The sequence below is a fragment of the Thalia democratica genome, chromosome 1, assembly GCF_965202585.1.
Source record: "Thalia democratica chromosome 1, ktThaDemo2.hap1.1, whole genome shotgun sequence".
Lineage (NCBI taxonomy): Eukaryota > Metazoa > Chordata > Thaliacea > Salpida > Salpidae > Thalia > Thalia democratica.
Window position 1 is genome coordinate 41,570,926 of NC_139165.1, and position 20,336 is coordinate 41,591,261.

The 20,336-nt window shown below is 26.1% G+C and overlaps 1 protein-coding gene across 1 annotated transcript; it reads right to left on the bottom strand.

Annotated features, from left to right (window-relative positions):
* Window positions 1-675: 675 nt before the first annotated feature.
* LOC145831958 (uncharacterized) lies at window positions 676-4,062 on the bottom strand. The gene is made up of 2 exons (XM_082939318.1): window positions 2,930-4,062; window positions 676-2,374 (listed from the first exon to the last, which is right to left on the bottom strand). Exon 1 carries the CDS (start codon window positions 3,992-3,994, stop codon window positions 2,930-2,932), a length of 1,065 nt encoding a protein of 354 aa, XP_082795444.1. The 5' UTR covers window positions 3,995-4,062; the 3' UTR covers window positions 676-2,374.
* Between the last annotated feature and the right edge of the window lie 16,274 nt (window positions 4,063-20,336).

The window sequence follows — 20,336 nt, forward strand, 5'->3', positions numbered from 1 at the left end:
TAGAATAAGTTATAACCAATTTAAAGGAATATTTCCTATGTGTTTTATATAGATAATTGTTTATTATACAATTAATGTTTCTTAAGTACATACTTTTATATATTACATAATAATTTAAAAACGTATTATTTTCAAACTTAAGTAACTTTTTAATCTAATGTTGAGTCTTTTGTAATGAAAACACATTTGAAATATATTTTTTTAATTTTAAAACAATATTTCAGATTACGAAAGTTGAAAATACAACGTAATAAAACTTATTTAAAAAACTTTGTTACTAAAAGTAATAAATACTTGGATGTTATTGAAACGAGAGCCAAACTACCACACGCAACACTAAACAACAATACAAGTTAGTTACCATCAAGTTTAGTGACAAACATCTTAATATATATATAAAACAATGTACAAAAGAGGTCAGCAAATTGGAAAATGTTGTATCAAAACTGCAGCTTGACATTCAAACAAAAAATATTGTTAATATGTATTTTATTCTGTCAACTAATTAACTTTAACACTTGGAAGAAATGGTTGAAGATGTTCACTATTTTTGTATTATTTTTTTAAAGAAAAATATTGGTAAAAAACTTCAACACTTTAGAAAAATTCTTTTAAATCTTGTTTAACACATTTATATTTAAAAATAAATCTTCATTTTTCTTATATAGTCGTGCTATGTATAACAAAAATTGTCCAAAACTAAAGGTTCGGTGACAATGTTTAATAACACTATATTTAAAAACGAAAGTTATTAAGGGCATAGGGGAGGTCCAATTTTTTTTTCAATTAACATTGACTTATTATATCAAAGCTTAAAGTATAAACTACAAGTCAGTTTTTAATGAATACAAAAATTTTTAATCAATATGAGATATAGACGTTTTTGTAAAAAGTTTCCAATACAAACGTATGAACCGCAAACTTTTCAAGGTCAATTTTCTCGAAGTTTAAAAATTCACTAAAATCTATCACCTCCTTCATTAATTTTAGCTGGAGACCTCAAACTTTCAGGAAACATTCCTTTTGTAATTGAATAGACATTTAATGTTGGGTTTTCAATAATATTGAAAAATACAAATTTAGAAAAAAAACAAAAAAAAATATGGTTTTTTTAAATATTTTCAAAATTAATATAATTACTGCGTTAAATCGGATTGAATATTAATAATAGACTTACTGTGAAAATTGTTGAACATTGGTTGAAAAATGAAGTAGGAGATAGATTTTTAGTGAAACAGTCTTTTTTTTGCATTTTTAGTTTGCACCTTACATTAGGAACATATTGAGGTCACCTACTTTGATAGCTTATATCTTGAAAATTACTTTAAATTTTGTTAAGCAGTTAAAAACGTCTGATAGATCAGATTCAACTCTACAAAATAAGATCAACTTGTAAAAATCAAAGTGAACCCCCTATGCCCTAAAATTGTTTTAATAAAAGTTAGATTGACAAAACAATGTTATAAATCTATTGAAATAAATAGACTGAAAAGTATAGAGAATTTTGAAGTAGGTACATCATTTAAGATATTTATTTCTAATAAGACTCTCGTTTAAATTTATTTTATGTTAGTTAAAATAACCTTGAGACTATGGAAAACATACATTACACTAATTTGTTCTCTGGTAAAAACTAAACACAATTAAAACAAAAGTCAATAAAAAAATTTAAGCTTCTTAAAAGCGGATTAAAATTCAAACATTATAAACATACAAAAGTAAACTGATGTAACTTAATTAATTAAGATATTAAACTTTGTGCACTTCGATTAAAACAATGTACAAAATATATATAGAAAAGTGTAATTTGTTTTCTAAGCAAAAAAGCATCACACATCAACTCAAATGAAGGTGAAAAAACATTTGGATCTACCGATTTGTTTTCTTGAATTAATACATCAGATCTTGTTTGTATTAAAAAAAAAATTAAGCAAATCACGACCAAACAAAAGTAGAAATAAATTAAGTAATTTAAACAGGTGTATCTTAACATTCAAAGTACCCTAGATCAATTAACAAAAGTTTGCTTTTAATAAAAAGTGTACATGTTTTATGAGAGTACTCTTCACCAAACAGTTGGAACTATATGCTTTTTGAATTTCGCCTCAAAAAAAAAAAAGAACTTACACATAGGTAGTAACTATCAGAGATATCAGGTCGTAACTGGTAATTATGAAAAGAAACCGCACCGCTCAACGTTTATGATTAAAGATGTCGCGCAAGAGATTTAAAAATTTAAGCTTGAAAACAACGGGAGAGATCAAAAAACATCATAGAACCTGCCATGTGATGGATTTTCAGAAGTTCAGCCACTGTCATGAGCTAGCCGCTGCAGTCAAGTCTTGTTTTTGACGTGGGAGACGTTACTTGTCATCTAAAGTAAAATGTTGTATTTTTTGAAATTTAGATAATACTACAGTAAAACAGCTTGCTTAATTTTAAAAAGTTTGCTTTGTTTACTCAAAATTAAAAATAGAACTTATGATCAACGAGTAATTTAAAAGGCTATTTGTAATACATAATTTTAAACAATAAAAAGTGTTGTGTATTTTTTTTTTTTGAATTTCAAAGTTTAATAATTTATTATCATTCAGCGTTTCTAGTTTTAAGCAACAAATGGATGTACTTTAGTTTTTTAAAACTTTAAAAACTCCTTAATGTAACACAAACCAAAGTTAAAGATGAATTTATAAGAAGCATTATCTAAGAGATGCTATATGTGATAAGTAGAAAGTAAAATATCATATTTATCATGAACTACTTTTTACAACAGCAAAAAATAGTTTTAAAAGCTTTTAGGAAAATTTTGCTCATGATAAATTTTTCATTTGTTAAAAAAACAAAATTATTTCAATTAAAACATGCACAAAATATTTAACACGTTAGATCCAATAACAAAACTGTATTATGAATATAAAACAATAAACACCTATGCTCCAGCGGACAATGGCGTTGGAGAGTTCTTCACTTTTTGGCTGGGGCAAAATGCATTGATCTCAATATTTGACTTAATGCAGAAGTCACAGCACCAGATAGCCATTTCCTCAGTGATCAAGAACTTGTAAGCGGCGTCTGTCAGTCCAGTGCAAGTCTTGTGGAAATACATTCCACAGCTGGCTTTGCACTGAATCATGTCCTCGCCTACAGCTATTTCCTGGTTGCAAATCCTGCAAGTTTTGGGCGCTGCGGGGGTTGGAGTTGCATTTCCTGAGCCCAAACCGTCCATTCCGTTCATTGGCTTTACATCTTCAGTTTTAATGGATGATGACTTTTTGTCATTTTTCTTTTTTGATTTTGGAGCGCTTGGCTCAATTTTAGGCGACTTTCCATCCACAGCTGAGTTCTTGCTAGACCCAGTGGACTGCCTCCTTATAGCAGTCAGAGTTGGCCTACCCATTGGGCCAAGGTGTGCACCAGGCCCACCAATCATCCCATGCTCAATCACTCCATCTGACATCGGACCGCCAGGCATTCCTGGCCTAATGCCGTTTATCATTCTCTGTCTGTAAGCCATGTAAGGCACCCTGGACATGGGGTAGCCGTTTGGGCAGGATGGGTGCCCGCTGTAACTTGGTGACCTCACCATGCCTATGTGACCCCCTGGAAAATGGTGGGGTCCCATGCTGTATCCAAAACCTGGGCGCATTCCTGGCATTTCCCTGTAGCTGGCACCCATTGGGGCGTGACTGACCATCCTTGGAATGGGCTGGCCAGGGTGAAAGGAAGGGTGCACCATTCTCATCTGCATGCCCGGGGAAGGCTTTGGGGCATCATCAAATGGGTCCCTAGCAACCAAATTGGACTCTTCGGGGTTTGGAGGCCTCACATTGTCAAGCTGACCTGCGGTTGAAGTGACCGTCTCTTTGGCGGCGTTCTTTTTTCTTTTGGAGTTTCCTCTTGGCATTGTTAGGTTTTTTATTATGTTTGCCACGAGCAGCAAAAACGCGGATGCAACAGATTGCAGGAAGTAAAGTGCTCGTTTGAAGCGATGCATCAATAACAAACAATTATTCTACCGACTTTGTGCTTTGAAACAAAATAGTCAAAGCTGATTTTATTTTGTTTAAGTTCTGAAATAAAAAATACTGTAAATTTATGGATTTCGATACCAACTTAAAAGTTTTAAGAAACTCTTCATTGGTTATGATTTAAAATAAACTTAATAAAATTTACAGATGATTAACAGTTAGCAATAATTTTTCAAAAAAAAAACAGAAAATAGCATAATTTCTAAGTTAATTTTTTATTATAAAGAAAACTTTTAGGTCATGAAGGTTTATGGACATTTTTGTACCATAATTAACACTAGTTTCAAAAGTAAAGGGGCAATATTGCCTCCATTTGGGAACCCTGATTTAAAAATTTATCTTATAACAAAAACACCAAAAATTCACTTTAATTATATCATTTTACAATTTTAAAGTTTAATTTCGCAGCAAATGTCAAGTAGTTTTTTATTATTTAGAAAGCTTATTGTGAATTTATAGACTTTCTAAACTATTTTTGAAGAGAAAATTTTCTTTAAAATTTCAGAGAAAATTTAATTTAATGATTGTTTTACATGCATTTTGATACCATTCAACTTTCTTTTACATTAAAGTTTAATGAGTAAGAAACACAAAGTACTGAAAATACTTATTATTAGGTATTGAAATATTTATAAGGATATATCTAACTATCTAAGAAAATATTCACATTACTTAGTATAAAAAAAGTGTAAAGTATTTAAGGACATTTAAGATTGATTTTTATAAATTAAAAAGTATTAACAGAAATGGGGATAAATAAAGGAAGTATAAAAACTATTTTTATTATAAAATTAAAACATGAGTATTATAAATATAAAATATGATAGTGTAACTTGTGCATAACTTTTTTATTTATAAATTGATATTCAAAGGCAAATCTTATTTCTGTTTGCAAAAGCATTTTTTACCAATTTTAAGTAAAAGAATATTGTAATAATGTGGCTTATAATAAATTTGTGAAAATTAACAGAAATTTGTATAAAATTGTGAGCTTATTGAGAAAGTACACCTTAAGAAATAATTTTTTAGATCGATTTTGTTTATCACATAAATTGATATCATAATTAGGGTTGCCACTGTTCAAGTCAAAAAAACTGTCCTGAATTATCCAGAGGTTTTTCATAACTTGAAAAATTAATTTTCAAAATTAATAAAAATCTTCAACAAATTGGTTTTAAAATAGCAAACTAAATCTAGAAAAAAATCTATTCTGAGATTACTAAAAACACCAAAAACTGACGTGAGTTTTTTATAAAAAACAAAACTATCTGAGTTATCATGAGTTTAAAAGTATAATTAAAAAATATCATAAGTTATCCTGAGTCATGGTGAGATTTTCAAAATTCTTAAAATATCCTGAGTTATCCTTAGTCATGGTAAGATTTTCAAAAACTTCAAAATATCCTGAGTTATCCTGAGGGCGCGGCATTAGTTTGCTGGTTGAACTTTTAATTTATAAGGAGAAGAAATAACAACCTTCTGGACAAGTGCTTATTTTATATGCTGGCAATAGCTGTGCTACTGTTCTAATTTTAAAAATGTATATAATCAAACACTGTAACAACTACTAATAACTAAATTATATTATGTGACTCAATTAGAATTATAGCACTACTTAAAATAAAAACAAAAAAAAATCCAAAATGTACATACAAAACTAAAGTATTGTTTTCTATTTCAACTGCAGATAAAAATAAAAAAATTAAATATCTGCAAATAAATAAGTTGATAATTGGAAGCATGACTTTTTTATAAATATATTTCAACAATGAAAAACAGAATGTATAATCATGTAAATGTTAACACTTAATAATTTTTTATCTACAAAATGGAAACATAATGTTACTTTTTTCTCAAGAAATAAAACTCTAGTAGAATGTCATCAGTCATCACATAAATAACTGTTGACATTTTTAAGAAATTCTTGTTAATATTTAACGCTTGTTAAGGTAAATTAAGGGCTAGGCCCACTTAATATAAGTTAATCTTATATTGCATACTTCAGTTGGTTTGAACTGCTCTTTAAACTTAATTAGTTAACAGTTTTTGAGATAAGGTTTATTTCAAAAAAGTAAATTATAAAATTTTTAGTTTTCAAAATATATAAAATTCTTGCATAGAATCAATTAAAAAACTAGTGATGGAAAATAAAAATTTGAAGAAGATTGGTTAAAAAAATAAAGGTGAGAAGATAGATTTTTTGTGAAATAGTCTTTTTTTTGCGCTTTTGGTTTATGCCTTCTACTTAGAACCTATTGAGGTCACTTATTTTAATTGCTTATATCTGAAAATTTACTTTTAATTTTGTTAAGGGGTTTAAAATGTCTGATAGCTCAGATTAAACTCTATAAAAAATAAGATCAACTTGTAAAAATCAAGGTAGGTTACCATATACCCTTAATGTCAATATTAAAAAAATAATTTCTTGAGCCCCATGATTATAAATTACTGCATTAAAGCCCTGTAGCAAAATTTTTGTTTTTACAAGAAAATAATTCATAACTTTAAAATTTTCTAATAGGTTTATTATCAATAACACTCATTGACAAGACTTCTTAAATTGATATAACATCCATATCTTATTTTATAATATTATTCTTTAGTCATAAAATTGTATGTTTTCATATTTTTAAAAAATTTCAATAACATTTTCTGTTATAGTTCATAAAAAAATCCTTTTAATTTAAGGCCATAGGGGGCGGTAAAACATGTTTTTTACAAGTTGATCTTATTTTAAAGATTTTTTTCTAAGCTTGAAGATGCTTTTTATGGTTTTAAAATATTAAAGTTATTTTTTGAGATATAACTAGTCAAAGTCGGGCCACATAATAGGTTCCCTATGGAAAGGAAAAACTAAAACAATAAAAAAGACTATTTTATTTAAAATTTATCTCCTCCTACATTTTTCAAGCAATCTTCTTCAAACTTTTACAGTCTATTTATACAATAACAAAAAAACGTTACTATGAAAATAAATAAAAAATTTAAAACATAATTAAAAAAAAGTGTTTTGTGTTAAAAATTTTAATTTTTTTACATTATTAAAATTCTAAGGTAATGTTTTTTCCTTTTAATATAAGGAACATTTCCTGAAATTTTGAAGAAGATTGCTTGAAAAATGAAGAAGGAGATAGATTTTTAGTGAATTTTTAAATTTCCGAGAAAATTGACTCCAAAAAATTTGCGGTCCATACGTTTTTATCAGAAACTTTTTACAAAAAACAAAATATCTCAAAAGTTAAATGATATTTTTGAGTTCTATAAAAACAGGCTTGAAGTTTGTATTTAAAGCTTTCATATAACAGCCAAAGTTTATTTTTGTAAAAAATAAAGTCAGACCCCCCACCCCCTATGGCCTTAATGTCAACTGCTTAAAATGAATAAGAAAATAGCTTTATACTAATCTTAATTAATTAACTTTTCTAATTTATTATAAAATCTCAATGAAAAACTTACAGTTAAAGGGGATTCAATTTTTAAGTAAGACTTTTTTTTTATACTTAGCTACAAGTTGCCTTTTTTTTCTTGAAAATTTAAGCAAGGTATAAGCAATCATATTTAGTGTTACATAGGTTTTAAATACAAGAAAAAATTAACTTCTATGTAAAATTATTTCTACTCCATCAGCTTTTGAGCAACTGCTATAAAAATTTCTCAGTAAAAAATTTATAAATTTAGAATAATTTGTTTGAAACAGACTTCTAATTTTTCATAAACTGTGTTTTATAAAACAAAAAAAAACTCTATTACCATCTTTGTAAATAAAATCCCTCCTACAAGTTTTTTGTACCATATAAAGTTTGAAATAAATGCTTTTAGATGAAGTAAGAGAAATAGTTTTTGTAAGTTTTGCAAAATTCAGAGAAAAATGAAAGTAAAATATTTATTTCATAGAGTTGTATCAGACTTTTTTTTACAAAACTGGAAATTCTCAATTTTTTTTTTTAAGTAACTTAACTTTTATATTTTAAACTTTTAAATAAAAGCTAATGTGATTTTTTGTAGAAAAAATGTTGGACCCGACCATGGCTTATACTTGTAATAGACAACTTTTTCATAAAATAGTTTCTCAAAATTTAATTAAACTTTTTTATTATAAAAAAGTGACTAATAGTTTTTATTTTGAGAGTACAAGAGCCGTTGATAATTTTTGGTAAAAAATTCTTTTACTGCCAAAATCTATAACAATATAATTGAAAACTGGCAATTTTGTCAAATCTATGTGCCTACTTCATTAAGTAGTGTTGTATTCAACAAAAAACTCTTTTAAAACAATTTTTATCATGGTTGGCAAAAGTTTTTAGTAATTTTCTTTCAGGTTTTTTGAATTTCTTCCATGTTTAAAAAAACAAGTTTTTTGGTTTATTTTGAGAGTATAAAATTATACTTTAATTTAAAAAAATTTTATAGTACAACAACATTGAAAAGATACTTTACAAGTAGTTTAAATGCTTGTTTACTGAATTTTTTTTTTATACAAAAAAAGTTTCATCTTCATAATAGATTTTATTGTATTAAATTAAAATTTTGCTACATAACATGTAAAAATAGTAAAATATTTTCCAGGTTTTTTTCCTGCCCAAATTCCAGGTTTTTCCAGGATTCCAGGTTTTGCGCAAGCTTGATATTATAGCATTGTAACAGGATATCAAATTGCAATTGAATACTGTTGATAAAGTTGTTACTAAGATTTGGTTGGAAGTTTTGAGCTATAAGTTCATCCAAGCGGTTAAGAGAAAGCTTGCAAGGTCAACAAGCTTTATACTAATGCAAGTTTAATACAGTTGAAAAATAAGAAAATAAAGTGCAGACCAGAAATTACTGATGTAATGTTGCAAAAAGTTAAGAACGCTGCTATATAAATCAGCCACAGAAAGCAGTGAGGGATTCTAGCCACATACTGCTGCAGTAAACGTGATAATGAAGAATATATTGTTTTCTTGTGTGTTTTTATTAATGTTATTTTTATAAGTATTACTTATTTACATTAAAAGTAATTAAATCTTATTTTGTTTTATACATTCTTAAAGTATATTCTTGCTAGATTAAATCTTGTGTAAAGGTTTTGACCACATTTAAAGTGTTTTCTAAATGTGGGATTGGGGGGAAACTCTTTTTTTTCAAAATTTAATCTTAATTTATACAGTTTTTACCAAGCTACAAGATGCTTTTTAAAGATTATAATAATTCAAAATGATTTTTGAGATATAGCCGGTCAAAGTTGGAGGCAACAATAGGTTCCTTATGGAAGGCGCAAACTAAAATGGCTAAATAGACTATTTCTTTAAAAATATATCTTCTACGTTTTTTGAGATAACTACCTCAAATTTCCAGGAAATGTTACTTGCAACATTTAGAAAATTCTGTTAGAACAAAATTTAACAAAATAAAAGTTTTGTAACAACAAAACTAAAAAACACTGTTTTTTTTTTGTTTTTTTTATATAAAATTTTTGTTTTTTAATTTTTATAAAATTCTTTTTGTCAGAATTTTCTAAATATCTCAAGGAACACTTAAATTTTAAGGTAGTTATCTCAAAAACGTAGGTGAAAATAGATTTTTGGTGAAATAGTCTATTTTTGCAGTTTTAGTTTGCGCCTCCCATAAGGATCCTATTGCTGCCTCCGACTTTGACCGCCCATATCTCAAAAATTATTTTTAATTTTTATAATCTGTGAAAAGCATCTTGTAGCTTAGTAAAAACTATAAAAATTGGATCAATTTTTGAAAAAAGTGTTTTACCCCCCTATGCCCTTAAAAAAATTTAGTACTTTTATGTTTTAAACCATTCCAAAATTTAAACTTGATTTTGATAAACACTTTATTATATTAACTATTAGAAAATAATTGTTTTACTTAAGTAAAAAAATTATAATAATTTAATTGATATTAACGTTTCAAAATCCAAACAATAACTGGTTTTTTTGAAACTGTGACCTTTTTGGTAATTACTTAGGATGATGTCACACCAATATCAAACTGAAAATATATTATATTTTATGTCTATTTTAACTGTAATTATAGGCTAAAAATCAATGTTTTAAGCCTAATATGTTTAATCTAAAAAGATACTTTGCTTTAAACAAGCTTTATAAATACATAGTAAGAATTTAATTTTCTTATAATAAACTTAAATATCTAATCAACTTTATTTTACAATATTGTAATCAATGTAAAATATTTCATTAATATGATCACTTTAAATTGTCAAATAAAACCGATTAAATTATTTAGTTTTATTAGTTTATGATTAATAAATTTGACTTTATTATTTATTTATAAGACAAATTTTTTGCCTAAAAATATGGTTAAAAAAGACATCAAATATAGTATATTTTCAGTTTGATATTGGTGCAACATCATCCTAGGTAATTACCCCCTTTTTTTTATAAATGAAGTTTTAAAGATAAAAAAACTTTTAAAAACTTTTTTTTTTAATTTAAGAGATAGGGTAAATCATGATGTCAATGGTATATTTTATTAACAATAAAATAATTGAAATTTTAAACAAATTCCACAAATTTGATGTATAAAAATGTTTTGATTACTCTATTAATTTTCTTATTGTAAGTAATTACATTAATTTTGTTAAACTAGATTTTTTTTAACTACCAAAACTACAAATATACTAAGTTTTATAAAATAATTTCTAACAAGTAGCTTTTAATTAAATAATTTTTTGGTGTATTACAAAATACCATAACACATTTGTCAAAATATTAACAGCATACCTGTCTAGTGATTTTTTTGATATATATTTTAAAATTTCATAGTGCAAACAAAAGTGCTTATGCTCAACATTCATCATTGAATTTTCAAAACGTCATTTTGTTTTTCAAAAATGTCTGACCAAGACGCATTTGGTAGCTTAAAAACAATTTGTAAAAAGTAATTGTAGCATTTTTTAAATAAGTTTCAAAAAAGTGATATAGTTGAAAAAAAGAATGAATAAATTTTACTAAACAAATACTAACTTGAAATAGTTTTTTAATCTCAAAATTCTAAATATTTAACTTTTATTACTTAATGTTTCTATAAGTCTAAAAACAAAAACAAACATAATGTTAGTCAAATACATAATGTTAATTTAATACTTAAATATTTGTATTCTGATCTTTAGTTAAAAATAGTTTTAGAACATTACATTGATTACTATTAAAGCATTTAATCGAATTTTGCTTATAGTTTTTTTTTCTGATTTTACAATTAAGTTAGATAAAAAGTTAAAGCAGCTATACATTTATAAGTAACATAATTATTATTTAAACAAAATTAATTAGTTATACAACTCATACTTTGTAAAATATTGTCAATAAAATTAAACTGCTAATGTAAAATGAAAAGATTACTTTTCAATACAGTATTTTTTTTCCGTTCTTAAGCTGCGTTAAAGTTTCACAAAATATAAGAAGTTAATACTTAAAGTTTAATAAGACTTAAAAAACACGTTAAAAGTATTTCTTTTTGTTTTAAACAACTATTAATACTTTTTATTTGTTAGTTTCTGTACTTTAAAAGTTACTGATCGAGGCAAAAAAATGTTATAATCTTTTGTTAGTAGTCTAAATAAAAACAATTCAGAAAGGTATTAGCCTACATTGAAGAAAATGAATTATTTAAAAGATTTTCTGTTGATTAATCACTGTATTGGTGTTTCAAAAACTGTGAACTAACAACGGAAAGCCTTAAATTGCATTTTAAAATTTAAAGTTTTTAATTTATTGTTTTAATATATGCACTACTCATAATCATACTTTTAAATTTATATTATTTTATACGTTTTTAAGTGAAGACAAACCATTTTATAATAATATCTTAAGATTTTTCTACTTATAATAAAAAAGAAAGAAACTTGTACCTGTAAAAAACTGTTTTACAGTAAAGTCTAAAAATACAAAATCGGCTTCAAAAAGAAAATAATTAAACAACGCTAAAACTAAACTATATACTTGTCTCATAAGCTCGCAATTCTCTTTAAACTTTGTCATTACAACTTCTGTATACCGGATCTTTAAGGGCGCTTACTGATTTCACCATGAAAAAATATAAGTACCTTTTTTTAATTTGCACATAAGCGTTCAACAAATTAGTGCACCGAATCTAAAAGCATGACTTATTGCAAACTTTGAATAATTGCTTTTAAAGGTTTTCTGTTTAATGTTTTAGATGAAAATGTTTTTATAACAACAGAATAAAAATACTTAAGTATCGAGTTAATTTTATGTTGATTTTAGTTTTAAGGATTTGTAATTTATATGTTATAAAATGTGACTAATTGATATCCCATAAAAATAAATGGGATATCAATTAATAATGTTTCGTGAATAATCTTCTACAAATTAATAAGTTTAATATGTTTGACTTTAATATAACTCTTTAGTGATACTTTAAAATTAAAAATAAAAACATTTCTTTGTATAATCTATTCAGAGATATAAAAATAAGTCTATAATATTTTTGTATACAATACTTTCAACTTCAGCTCTACATTTTATTTTGTTTTTGTAACAAAAAGAAACTATTTTATTTATGTAACTACTACAGTGGGTACGGTACTTTTACACAAATATCAGTTATAGTGTATGAGTTATACCTTCATCATTAAATTTGAGAAAAAAACTGTTTAATTAATTTTACTTTTACGACAATGAAAAAACATTTTTTAAATTAAATAACGTTCTCTTTAGGGTTTTAGGTTATTTTTCTATTTATATTTATTATACATTCTCAACAAATAATAAAAGTACTATATCAAGTTGAAACCCTGGTTCTTTATATATTAATTTTTTGATTAAGATTGATTTTGTTAACAAATAAAATTTTCAAGCTGGTTGATTATGTTATGTTTATTGTGAAATATAACCTTCTATAAAAATTGACATTGAGGATAGTTGTTATAATACTGTAAATTTTATTAACAATAAAAATAAATAAATAACAAAATTTTGTAAAGCTCTACATAAGTTAAAAAAGTATACAGTATTTAAATTCTGAGATTTAATGAAATTAAAAACACATATATATATAAATAAAAATTTATTAATTCTATCTTTTGAAGTAATAGACTTTAATCTAAGTTTAATATCACATCTATAAATTTTACAATTAAAAGAAGTCAGTATAGTTAATTTAAATATAAGCCTTTTAAAAATTGATACTTTATTTTTTAAAGAAATTTACCTAAACCTAAGTTTTCACATCTTAATTATTACAATTAAAAGATTAAAAGACAAACTATATTTTTAGATTACGCTAATTAGAAATTAAGTATATTACATAGTTTTTTATTCATTTATACGCTTGGTTACAAAGTTATACTCAACTACGACATACCTTTGTTTATTTTATTTTATTACTATTTATTAGTTAATTAAGTATTTAAAGATAACTTTTTTTTAACAACGTTTATTTTTAAAGGTTATGCAATTTTTATGTAATTAATACAAGATTCTACTCTATAAATATTAGAATTTAAAACTATATTTTTACTTTTAACCTTTTCAGTTTGAAGTAATTTTACAACCCAAAATGTCAAACAACCTGAAAAACCATGGAGAATGGCTCAACAACCTTCCAGAAAAGTACAATTTAGAAGGAAAAGAGCTGATATCTACTAAAAAAATCATGGATTGTCAAGATTTCTACCGTTCGAGATACATTTTCTACATTCAGCAGCAAGCTAGGGAGAATCTCGACGAGGAAGACACCGCTTTGAGGGGAGTTCAATACGAGAGCTCTGAAGAAGGCCATCAATACTACTCGGTTTACAGGAGGCTCGAAGATATGTTCAAAAACGCGGAAGAAAATGAAAGAGTTTTGCAACTCAGCAAAGAAAATCAATGCGACGAGCATAATTCTGAGAAAGAAAACAACACAGCAGCTAATGATAAAAACAACAACCAAATTGCTATCGATGAAAACAATAGTCCAGGTGCTAATGATGGCAGCTACACTGATGACGCAAATGTTCCAAGCACTACGGATGACGTAAGCGAGTCGATGGCTCAAATCCACATCAGCATCCTTGGTCAGGGAGAAAGCAGCGATGAAGAAGATGATAGTGACAGCCAGGATAAGCAAAAAGACCCAATGGAAGGTTTCGTATGCATCAATGATTTCTCAGACGACAGCAACCCAATTTACGATTTCGCCGAAGTCCAAGAGTTTGAAATAGGCGAAGACGAATGGTTTTTGCAGCAGCCGAAAATTTACCAGTACGTCCTTATGTTTGCCAACGCCTTAAAAACGCAGGTGAAGCAGCAAGACCTGCTGAGTCAAATCATCGAAAAGGGGTTGGAGCTGCAGGAGTCTGAAATTGTCATACTTAAGTACGTGTACGAGAACCCTGTCATCAACAGCAGGTACATGAGAAGCCAAAATTCATATGAAATTAAAGGTCATCATTTCAAGGGAGCTTACGAGAATGTGCAAACTGATTTCACTCAGACGTGGCCCGCTGTTGAAGTAAACGAGCAGTCTTCAGCTTACGACAAGATCAAAGCAGAACTTTTCGATCTCCAGTTTAAAGTTCAGCCTGTGTTGATCACTTTGGAAATATTCGAACTTCAGATGAATGTTTCATACAAGCAGATTCAGTGCAGCAATCTGTTGAACACTCAGGTGCAAATAAGAGAAAGGTACTTTTATTTTTACATGTTGAAAGAAGTAAGCATCCTTGAAGATCCAAGATACAGAGTGTGCTTTGAGTGCAATGATATTGATAGTATTCTGAAGAACTGCAAATTTCGCTACAAAGTAGTTGACTATCTTATCAAGATCTATCAAAAACTAATAGAGAGTGGCGAGCTCTCTAAAATATTTAGTTCAGTTTAAGTATTGTTTGCTTCAACTTTTAAAGTAGCCATTTTACTTATTCATACTTTTTTTAAAACCGTACTTTACAGTCTTTTTTTTACTTTTAATGCAGACTTATTACTTTTGTTCGTTAAATAAATTCAGATTGTACATTGTTTTTTTCTATTTAATTACTAGTAGAAATATTTACAAACATTATATTAATACAGAGTTTTTACATATAGAAAGTGAAAGGAAACTGAAGAAGTGACAAAACTTAAACTTTTTTAAATTCAAGTATTAAATTATGATCTTCAACATGGAAGAATTAGCTTAAACGGCTTATTATTGTCAACAGATAATTTTTTAGATACCCGCTACAGTGTTTGTCCAGTAGTGAACCACTACAAATAATAAAGTTTTTAAGCTCTCATCAATCAAAATCATAATTAACAAGTGCAAATAAGTGCTTAAGAAAAAGCTTAAAATTCGTTTATATAGTGTTTTGTTAACAATGTTTTTAAATTCCTTTTAATACAATTTTAATTTAAAACTTGAAAATGTTTTTGCTAAATTTAACAGTTAAAATTTTGAGAAAGTAACAAAATGTACAGTTTTAAATATGATTAACTGATATCAGTTTTTAACTTGTATACATTTTGTTCAAATGTTTAATTATATAAGCTTGGACGTATACCAAATGTTTGTCTACTAAACGCAAAAAAAAAATCACTTAAAGGATTGGCAGTTAAAGTATATTCCTAGTTTTAGCCTTTTTTAAATTTGTAATAAACTACATTATTAAACAGAAAAATTGAAAAGTAATTTTTTAATTTAGTGGTTGAAAACCTTCAGATTCTGACAGTAGACCAGGCTTTTCAGTGGACAAAATGTATAATTTTATAAAAAGAAACAAGTGTATTAGTCGACTAAAAAGATACTGTTAAGTTTTAAGTAGTTGATAGAAAAAATCAGTTTGAACACTGCAGAAAAAATTTTAAACTTGGTCTTAGATATTATCTAATTATGATTTTCGACAATAAGTATCCTTTTGGATGGTAATTAGTAAGAGTACAAAAAGTAAACGAGTAAAAGTATAAAACTCTTTCTATTTAAGATTGGGCGACAATGTACCTAATTTTTAAGTGTACAGTTATGAAAATGAAGGCGAAAAACCCTGGTCCTAATGAAAAAATGCAATTTACTACAATTTTATATTTTACTTTACCTGTTTTATGTTAAAATTAGAAAGAGCGGCTTTAAACTGCATATTATTTAAGTAAACTTTAAATAAAGCACAGACATATTTATTAATTATGAATTAATTTTTATTATTAAGTAAATTTTAATTTACTAATTTGGACGTTACTACATAATGTTTTGTTAAAAACAATACATCTAAGGGTTTTAATTTAAAATAAATATCTATTAAAAAATATATAAAAGTTCAATTAATTTTTAGTTTATGAATTAATAATCTACTAAGAACACCTTAAAGTTCAAAAGTTTAATGTTATGTTAACAAGATAAAATATGACATTTTAGTGAAAAATGTTTAACACTAAAAATGAAAAGAAAACTTTAAACGAGTCATAAGATTTCGAAAATTTTGAACGAGTAAATAAAGTATTTAGTTTTCTATTTGAAGTTTGAATTTAACTCCAGAATAAGAGTTGAAATTAATATAAACTTTCTAGTTAAATACAAAATCATTCGAATGTTTGCATAGAGGTTGTTTAATTGATTTTTTCCAATTAAATTTAGTAAGCTGCATTTTCATTATTTTGTTACAATAAACGAAAGCTTTGAAACATTGCTATTTGCCTTTATTCTATTTTCGACCTACGGCTTCTTGTAGAAATTTCTACATTTGATTTAGAAGTACATCTGTCCGAATATTTAAACTTTCAATTTGTTTCTGTACCTAGTTTTACAGCTTTTAACAGTATAAAATCTTTACCAGTACTTAATTTATATTTTATTTATTCCTTCGAATTTTCATCACTTTTTGTTAAACTAAAGTGTTTTAGGTTACTACTTGTTTAGAGTAAAAAAAGTATTAGGTGAAAGTGACTAGACATTAACAAGTGTTAAGAAGAAAGCTTTAGTTTTACAGTTTGAATTTAACTAAAAAATATCACGCTTAAAGTTTTGAACGCAGACGAATTGACCGGTGAACTTTTTGAGTATTTGTCTGAAGAATGTTCGATTTCCGCTGCTACGTATTCGACCTACATCAAAGAAAACACGTGATGTTTTTATTTATCGTAATCAATCAACATCTGCGACTCCCCACACAAGAATGTGTGAAGTTTGAACATAATTTCTTCTAACAACAAAGCGAAAGTTGACAGAAAATTGCGTAAGACTTTTACCAGACAGACAGAGAAAATTTTTCAATTTTTTTTAAAAGGAAGCTTGATTTCCGCTACTACTGTCTGTTATCTTACGAAATCAAAGAAAATATTGTTGTGACTTTACACTTGGTCAAATGTCACTTCTCAGACACTTGTCGGTCAATTCTTACCGCTGTCTCGAAAATGTGTCTGGACATTCTTCTGAAAGTTTTTCTCCTAACATCAAAGAAAGATTCGAGAGTATATAAACACCCGAGTTCTAATATTTTTCACACAATTCACACAAGTTGTAGCAACTGTATGTTGCAGTATATAATATTAGATCTTTTATAACAAAAGTGTGCTTTAATTTTTGATTCAATGTTATTAAAACTAACTTCGTTCTTTATTATTTGATAGATTAAAGTTTACTTTAAAGTTCTTTTTATTTTAGATTAAAAACTAAAAATGAAGTTGTTTTTCTTCATCCTAATAGTCGTCGCAGTTGCCAGTTCAAATACTTTTCGTTTTAGTGACAACAATCCTGTTGACTTTTGGTGCCAAGGAGAATGTAATATGTTGACGCATGGATTTGCAAAGAAGCATAATATAAAAAGGTGCCAAAATTATATCTGCAGTTTTGGTTAGTTTTTATTACTTTATATACTTTTCATTTCGTACTTAAAATAACAGTAAATCAAAGAAAACATAACTTTTAATAAATTCAGCCTAAAACTATTTACTGTTATTTTTACTCTGATGAATAAATAAAACAAAAAAAAGTCATGTAAAACATTAAAAAAAGTATAATTAAATGTATCTTTAAAACATTTAGGCCGTCAAGGATGTTTAAAAAACGAAGGCTTTCTAATTTGCTTAGTATAAGTTTTTTTTTATGTTTCAAAAGTTAATGAATGTTTTATTAAAACATATAATCAAAGTATTTGATACTATCTGGACATTCTTTTTAGTACACAAACCTAAGGAAGGAAAATGTCAAAACATGTGCAAAACCTGTCAAACTAAATGTAGAACCTATGTATTGAATAAGTTTTCAAATGATGAATTCTTTGTCGAAAATCAGTGTGGCACAAAACTTCCTGAGAAAAAGTATCAAACTTTTGATAGATGTTTGAAGAAGATTAAATATTTGAATAAAAATACTGTTAGAGATAAATTAGTTACTAATGTATTTAACAACAAAAAGTTAAACAAACTTTTTTTCAAGTTCTAAATACATATTGTCATGCTCATAATCGATTTAGTTTATTTATTTTATCTTTCTTCAATGAATGTTGATTTTAATACGTAAAAACATAGTTTTGTGCTTTTTTAATATGTATGCCGGACTTTAAAATTTTATTTATTTTGATAGAAATTTAGGTTTAAACTTATTTTGTTTTGTATTTAAATACTAAACAATTTAATAGCCCTTAAATAGATAAACATGTACAGTTTTTAACTTTATAAGCTGCTCAGAATAAAAAAGTAAAATGATCTATGTTTAATGAATTTGTTAGTTGTTTTCTTTTTTTTTTATTAGTAAATTAAAATTACTATTTTTTTATTTAGTTTTTCGTGTTTTTAAAATTTTGTTGATTTTTTATTAAATCTAGAACATATTTTATTGTCAAAAAGATACATGTTTTGTGACGTTAAATTTTATTTATGAAAAATAAAAAACATTCATATATGAGTTATAGAGTTTAATTTATCATAACTAAGTTGTAACCGTAACCACTAGTGAACAAATAACTTATAGCTAAACAAAACTTTGGTATTCTCTTTAAGCATTAAATTGAGTTTTTACGCTTAGTTAATAAACAAAATATATAACTAAAATCGTGTGTAATAATTAATTGGTTAACATGTTAGTAAACTATTTACTGTAGTATCAAATACTTAATCTTATTTCTGTAATTAGTTTAGTTTGATGTTGGGAAAAAACCAGGTTTTATAAGTTATCGCAATTAAAAAGTATTAATAGAAAATAACTCAAATTTATACTCATACGTTTTTAAGATATAGAATAGTTTTAATAATGCTAATTTATTTATTTTGTAATGTTTTAATAATACTAGCTTCAATTTTTAATTTACTTTTACAAGCGTTTTACCTATACACCAAGTTAGAAAGGACATCTTAAATAGGCTATAAGTAATTCGATGATTTAATTTAGAGTATGCAGTACTGTTGATTATTTATAGTTTTGATGTAGTTTTTTTTGTGTATTTGGGCTTGTTAAAAATCGGCAAGCTAAAAGCTATTTTTTTTAGATCATGTTTTTAATTAAAAACGATTACTATTTTAGACTTTTTTAAAACTCGTAAATTTAACAACATTTTATTAAAGTGTAAAGTAAGACTTTGCAAATATGTTTACAATTTAATCATTAAACTCAAAAATATCGATAAAACTTCTAAGCAACATGAAAGATTGTAAAAATTAATGAAATAAAGTTAATACAAATATTGAAAACTGATTAAAAAACCGTGTTGATACCACAAAACATTTTAGTTAAGTAGTTAAGTAATTAAAGTTTTAACCATCTTTTAAACAAATTACCTAATATAAATAGTATATGTTTTTATACATACATATTTAAAACGTCTTTTTAAAAGCTTTCTAGTTCAAAGTTATTTTATAACGAAAAAAGAAAAATATTGTTACGTTTAAAAAATTAGTGCATATAAAAAATATATATATAAAGTTATTTAGATAACTTAAAATAAAACTTTCATCTATTCCAAATGGGTAAAAGAAAAAATAAGTTTTGTTAATATTGATTTTTAATAACTTGTTTAAACCTAGAATACAATTGTATCCCAGTGTTTTAATACGTAAGTTTGCACTACGTACAGCTTGTATAAGTTTATGGTTTTAGTTTAAACTAGTATAAGAATATTTAAGTTCGCTTTCAAGTTGCTAGTATCAGTTTCGTTTTTGAAGCCCTTTATCATAGATTAGTTATTTAAAAATAAATACAAATAACTTTAATTTATGTTTTATTTTATTTTTTCAAAAACTATACCGATGTTTGCTTCGAACAGTAATAAAAACAAGCTTTACCATATTATTAAAAAAAATATTCACAAAAATAAAATTTTAAATTGCCTGTTCGAAATTTTGAAGAAAAGTGTTTAAAATCGTCGTATTTCTACAACAAATTAGAATATAT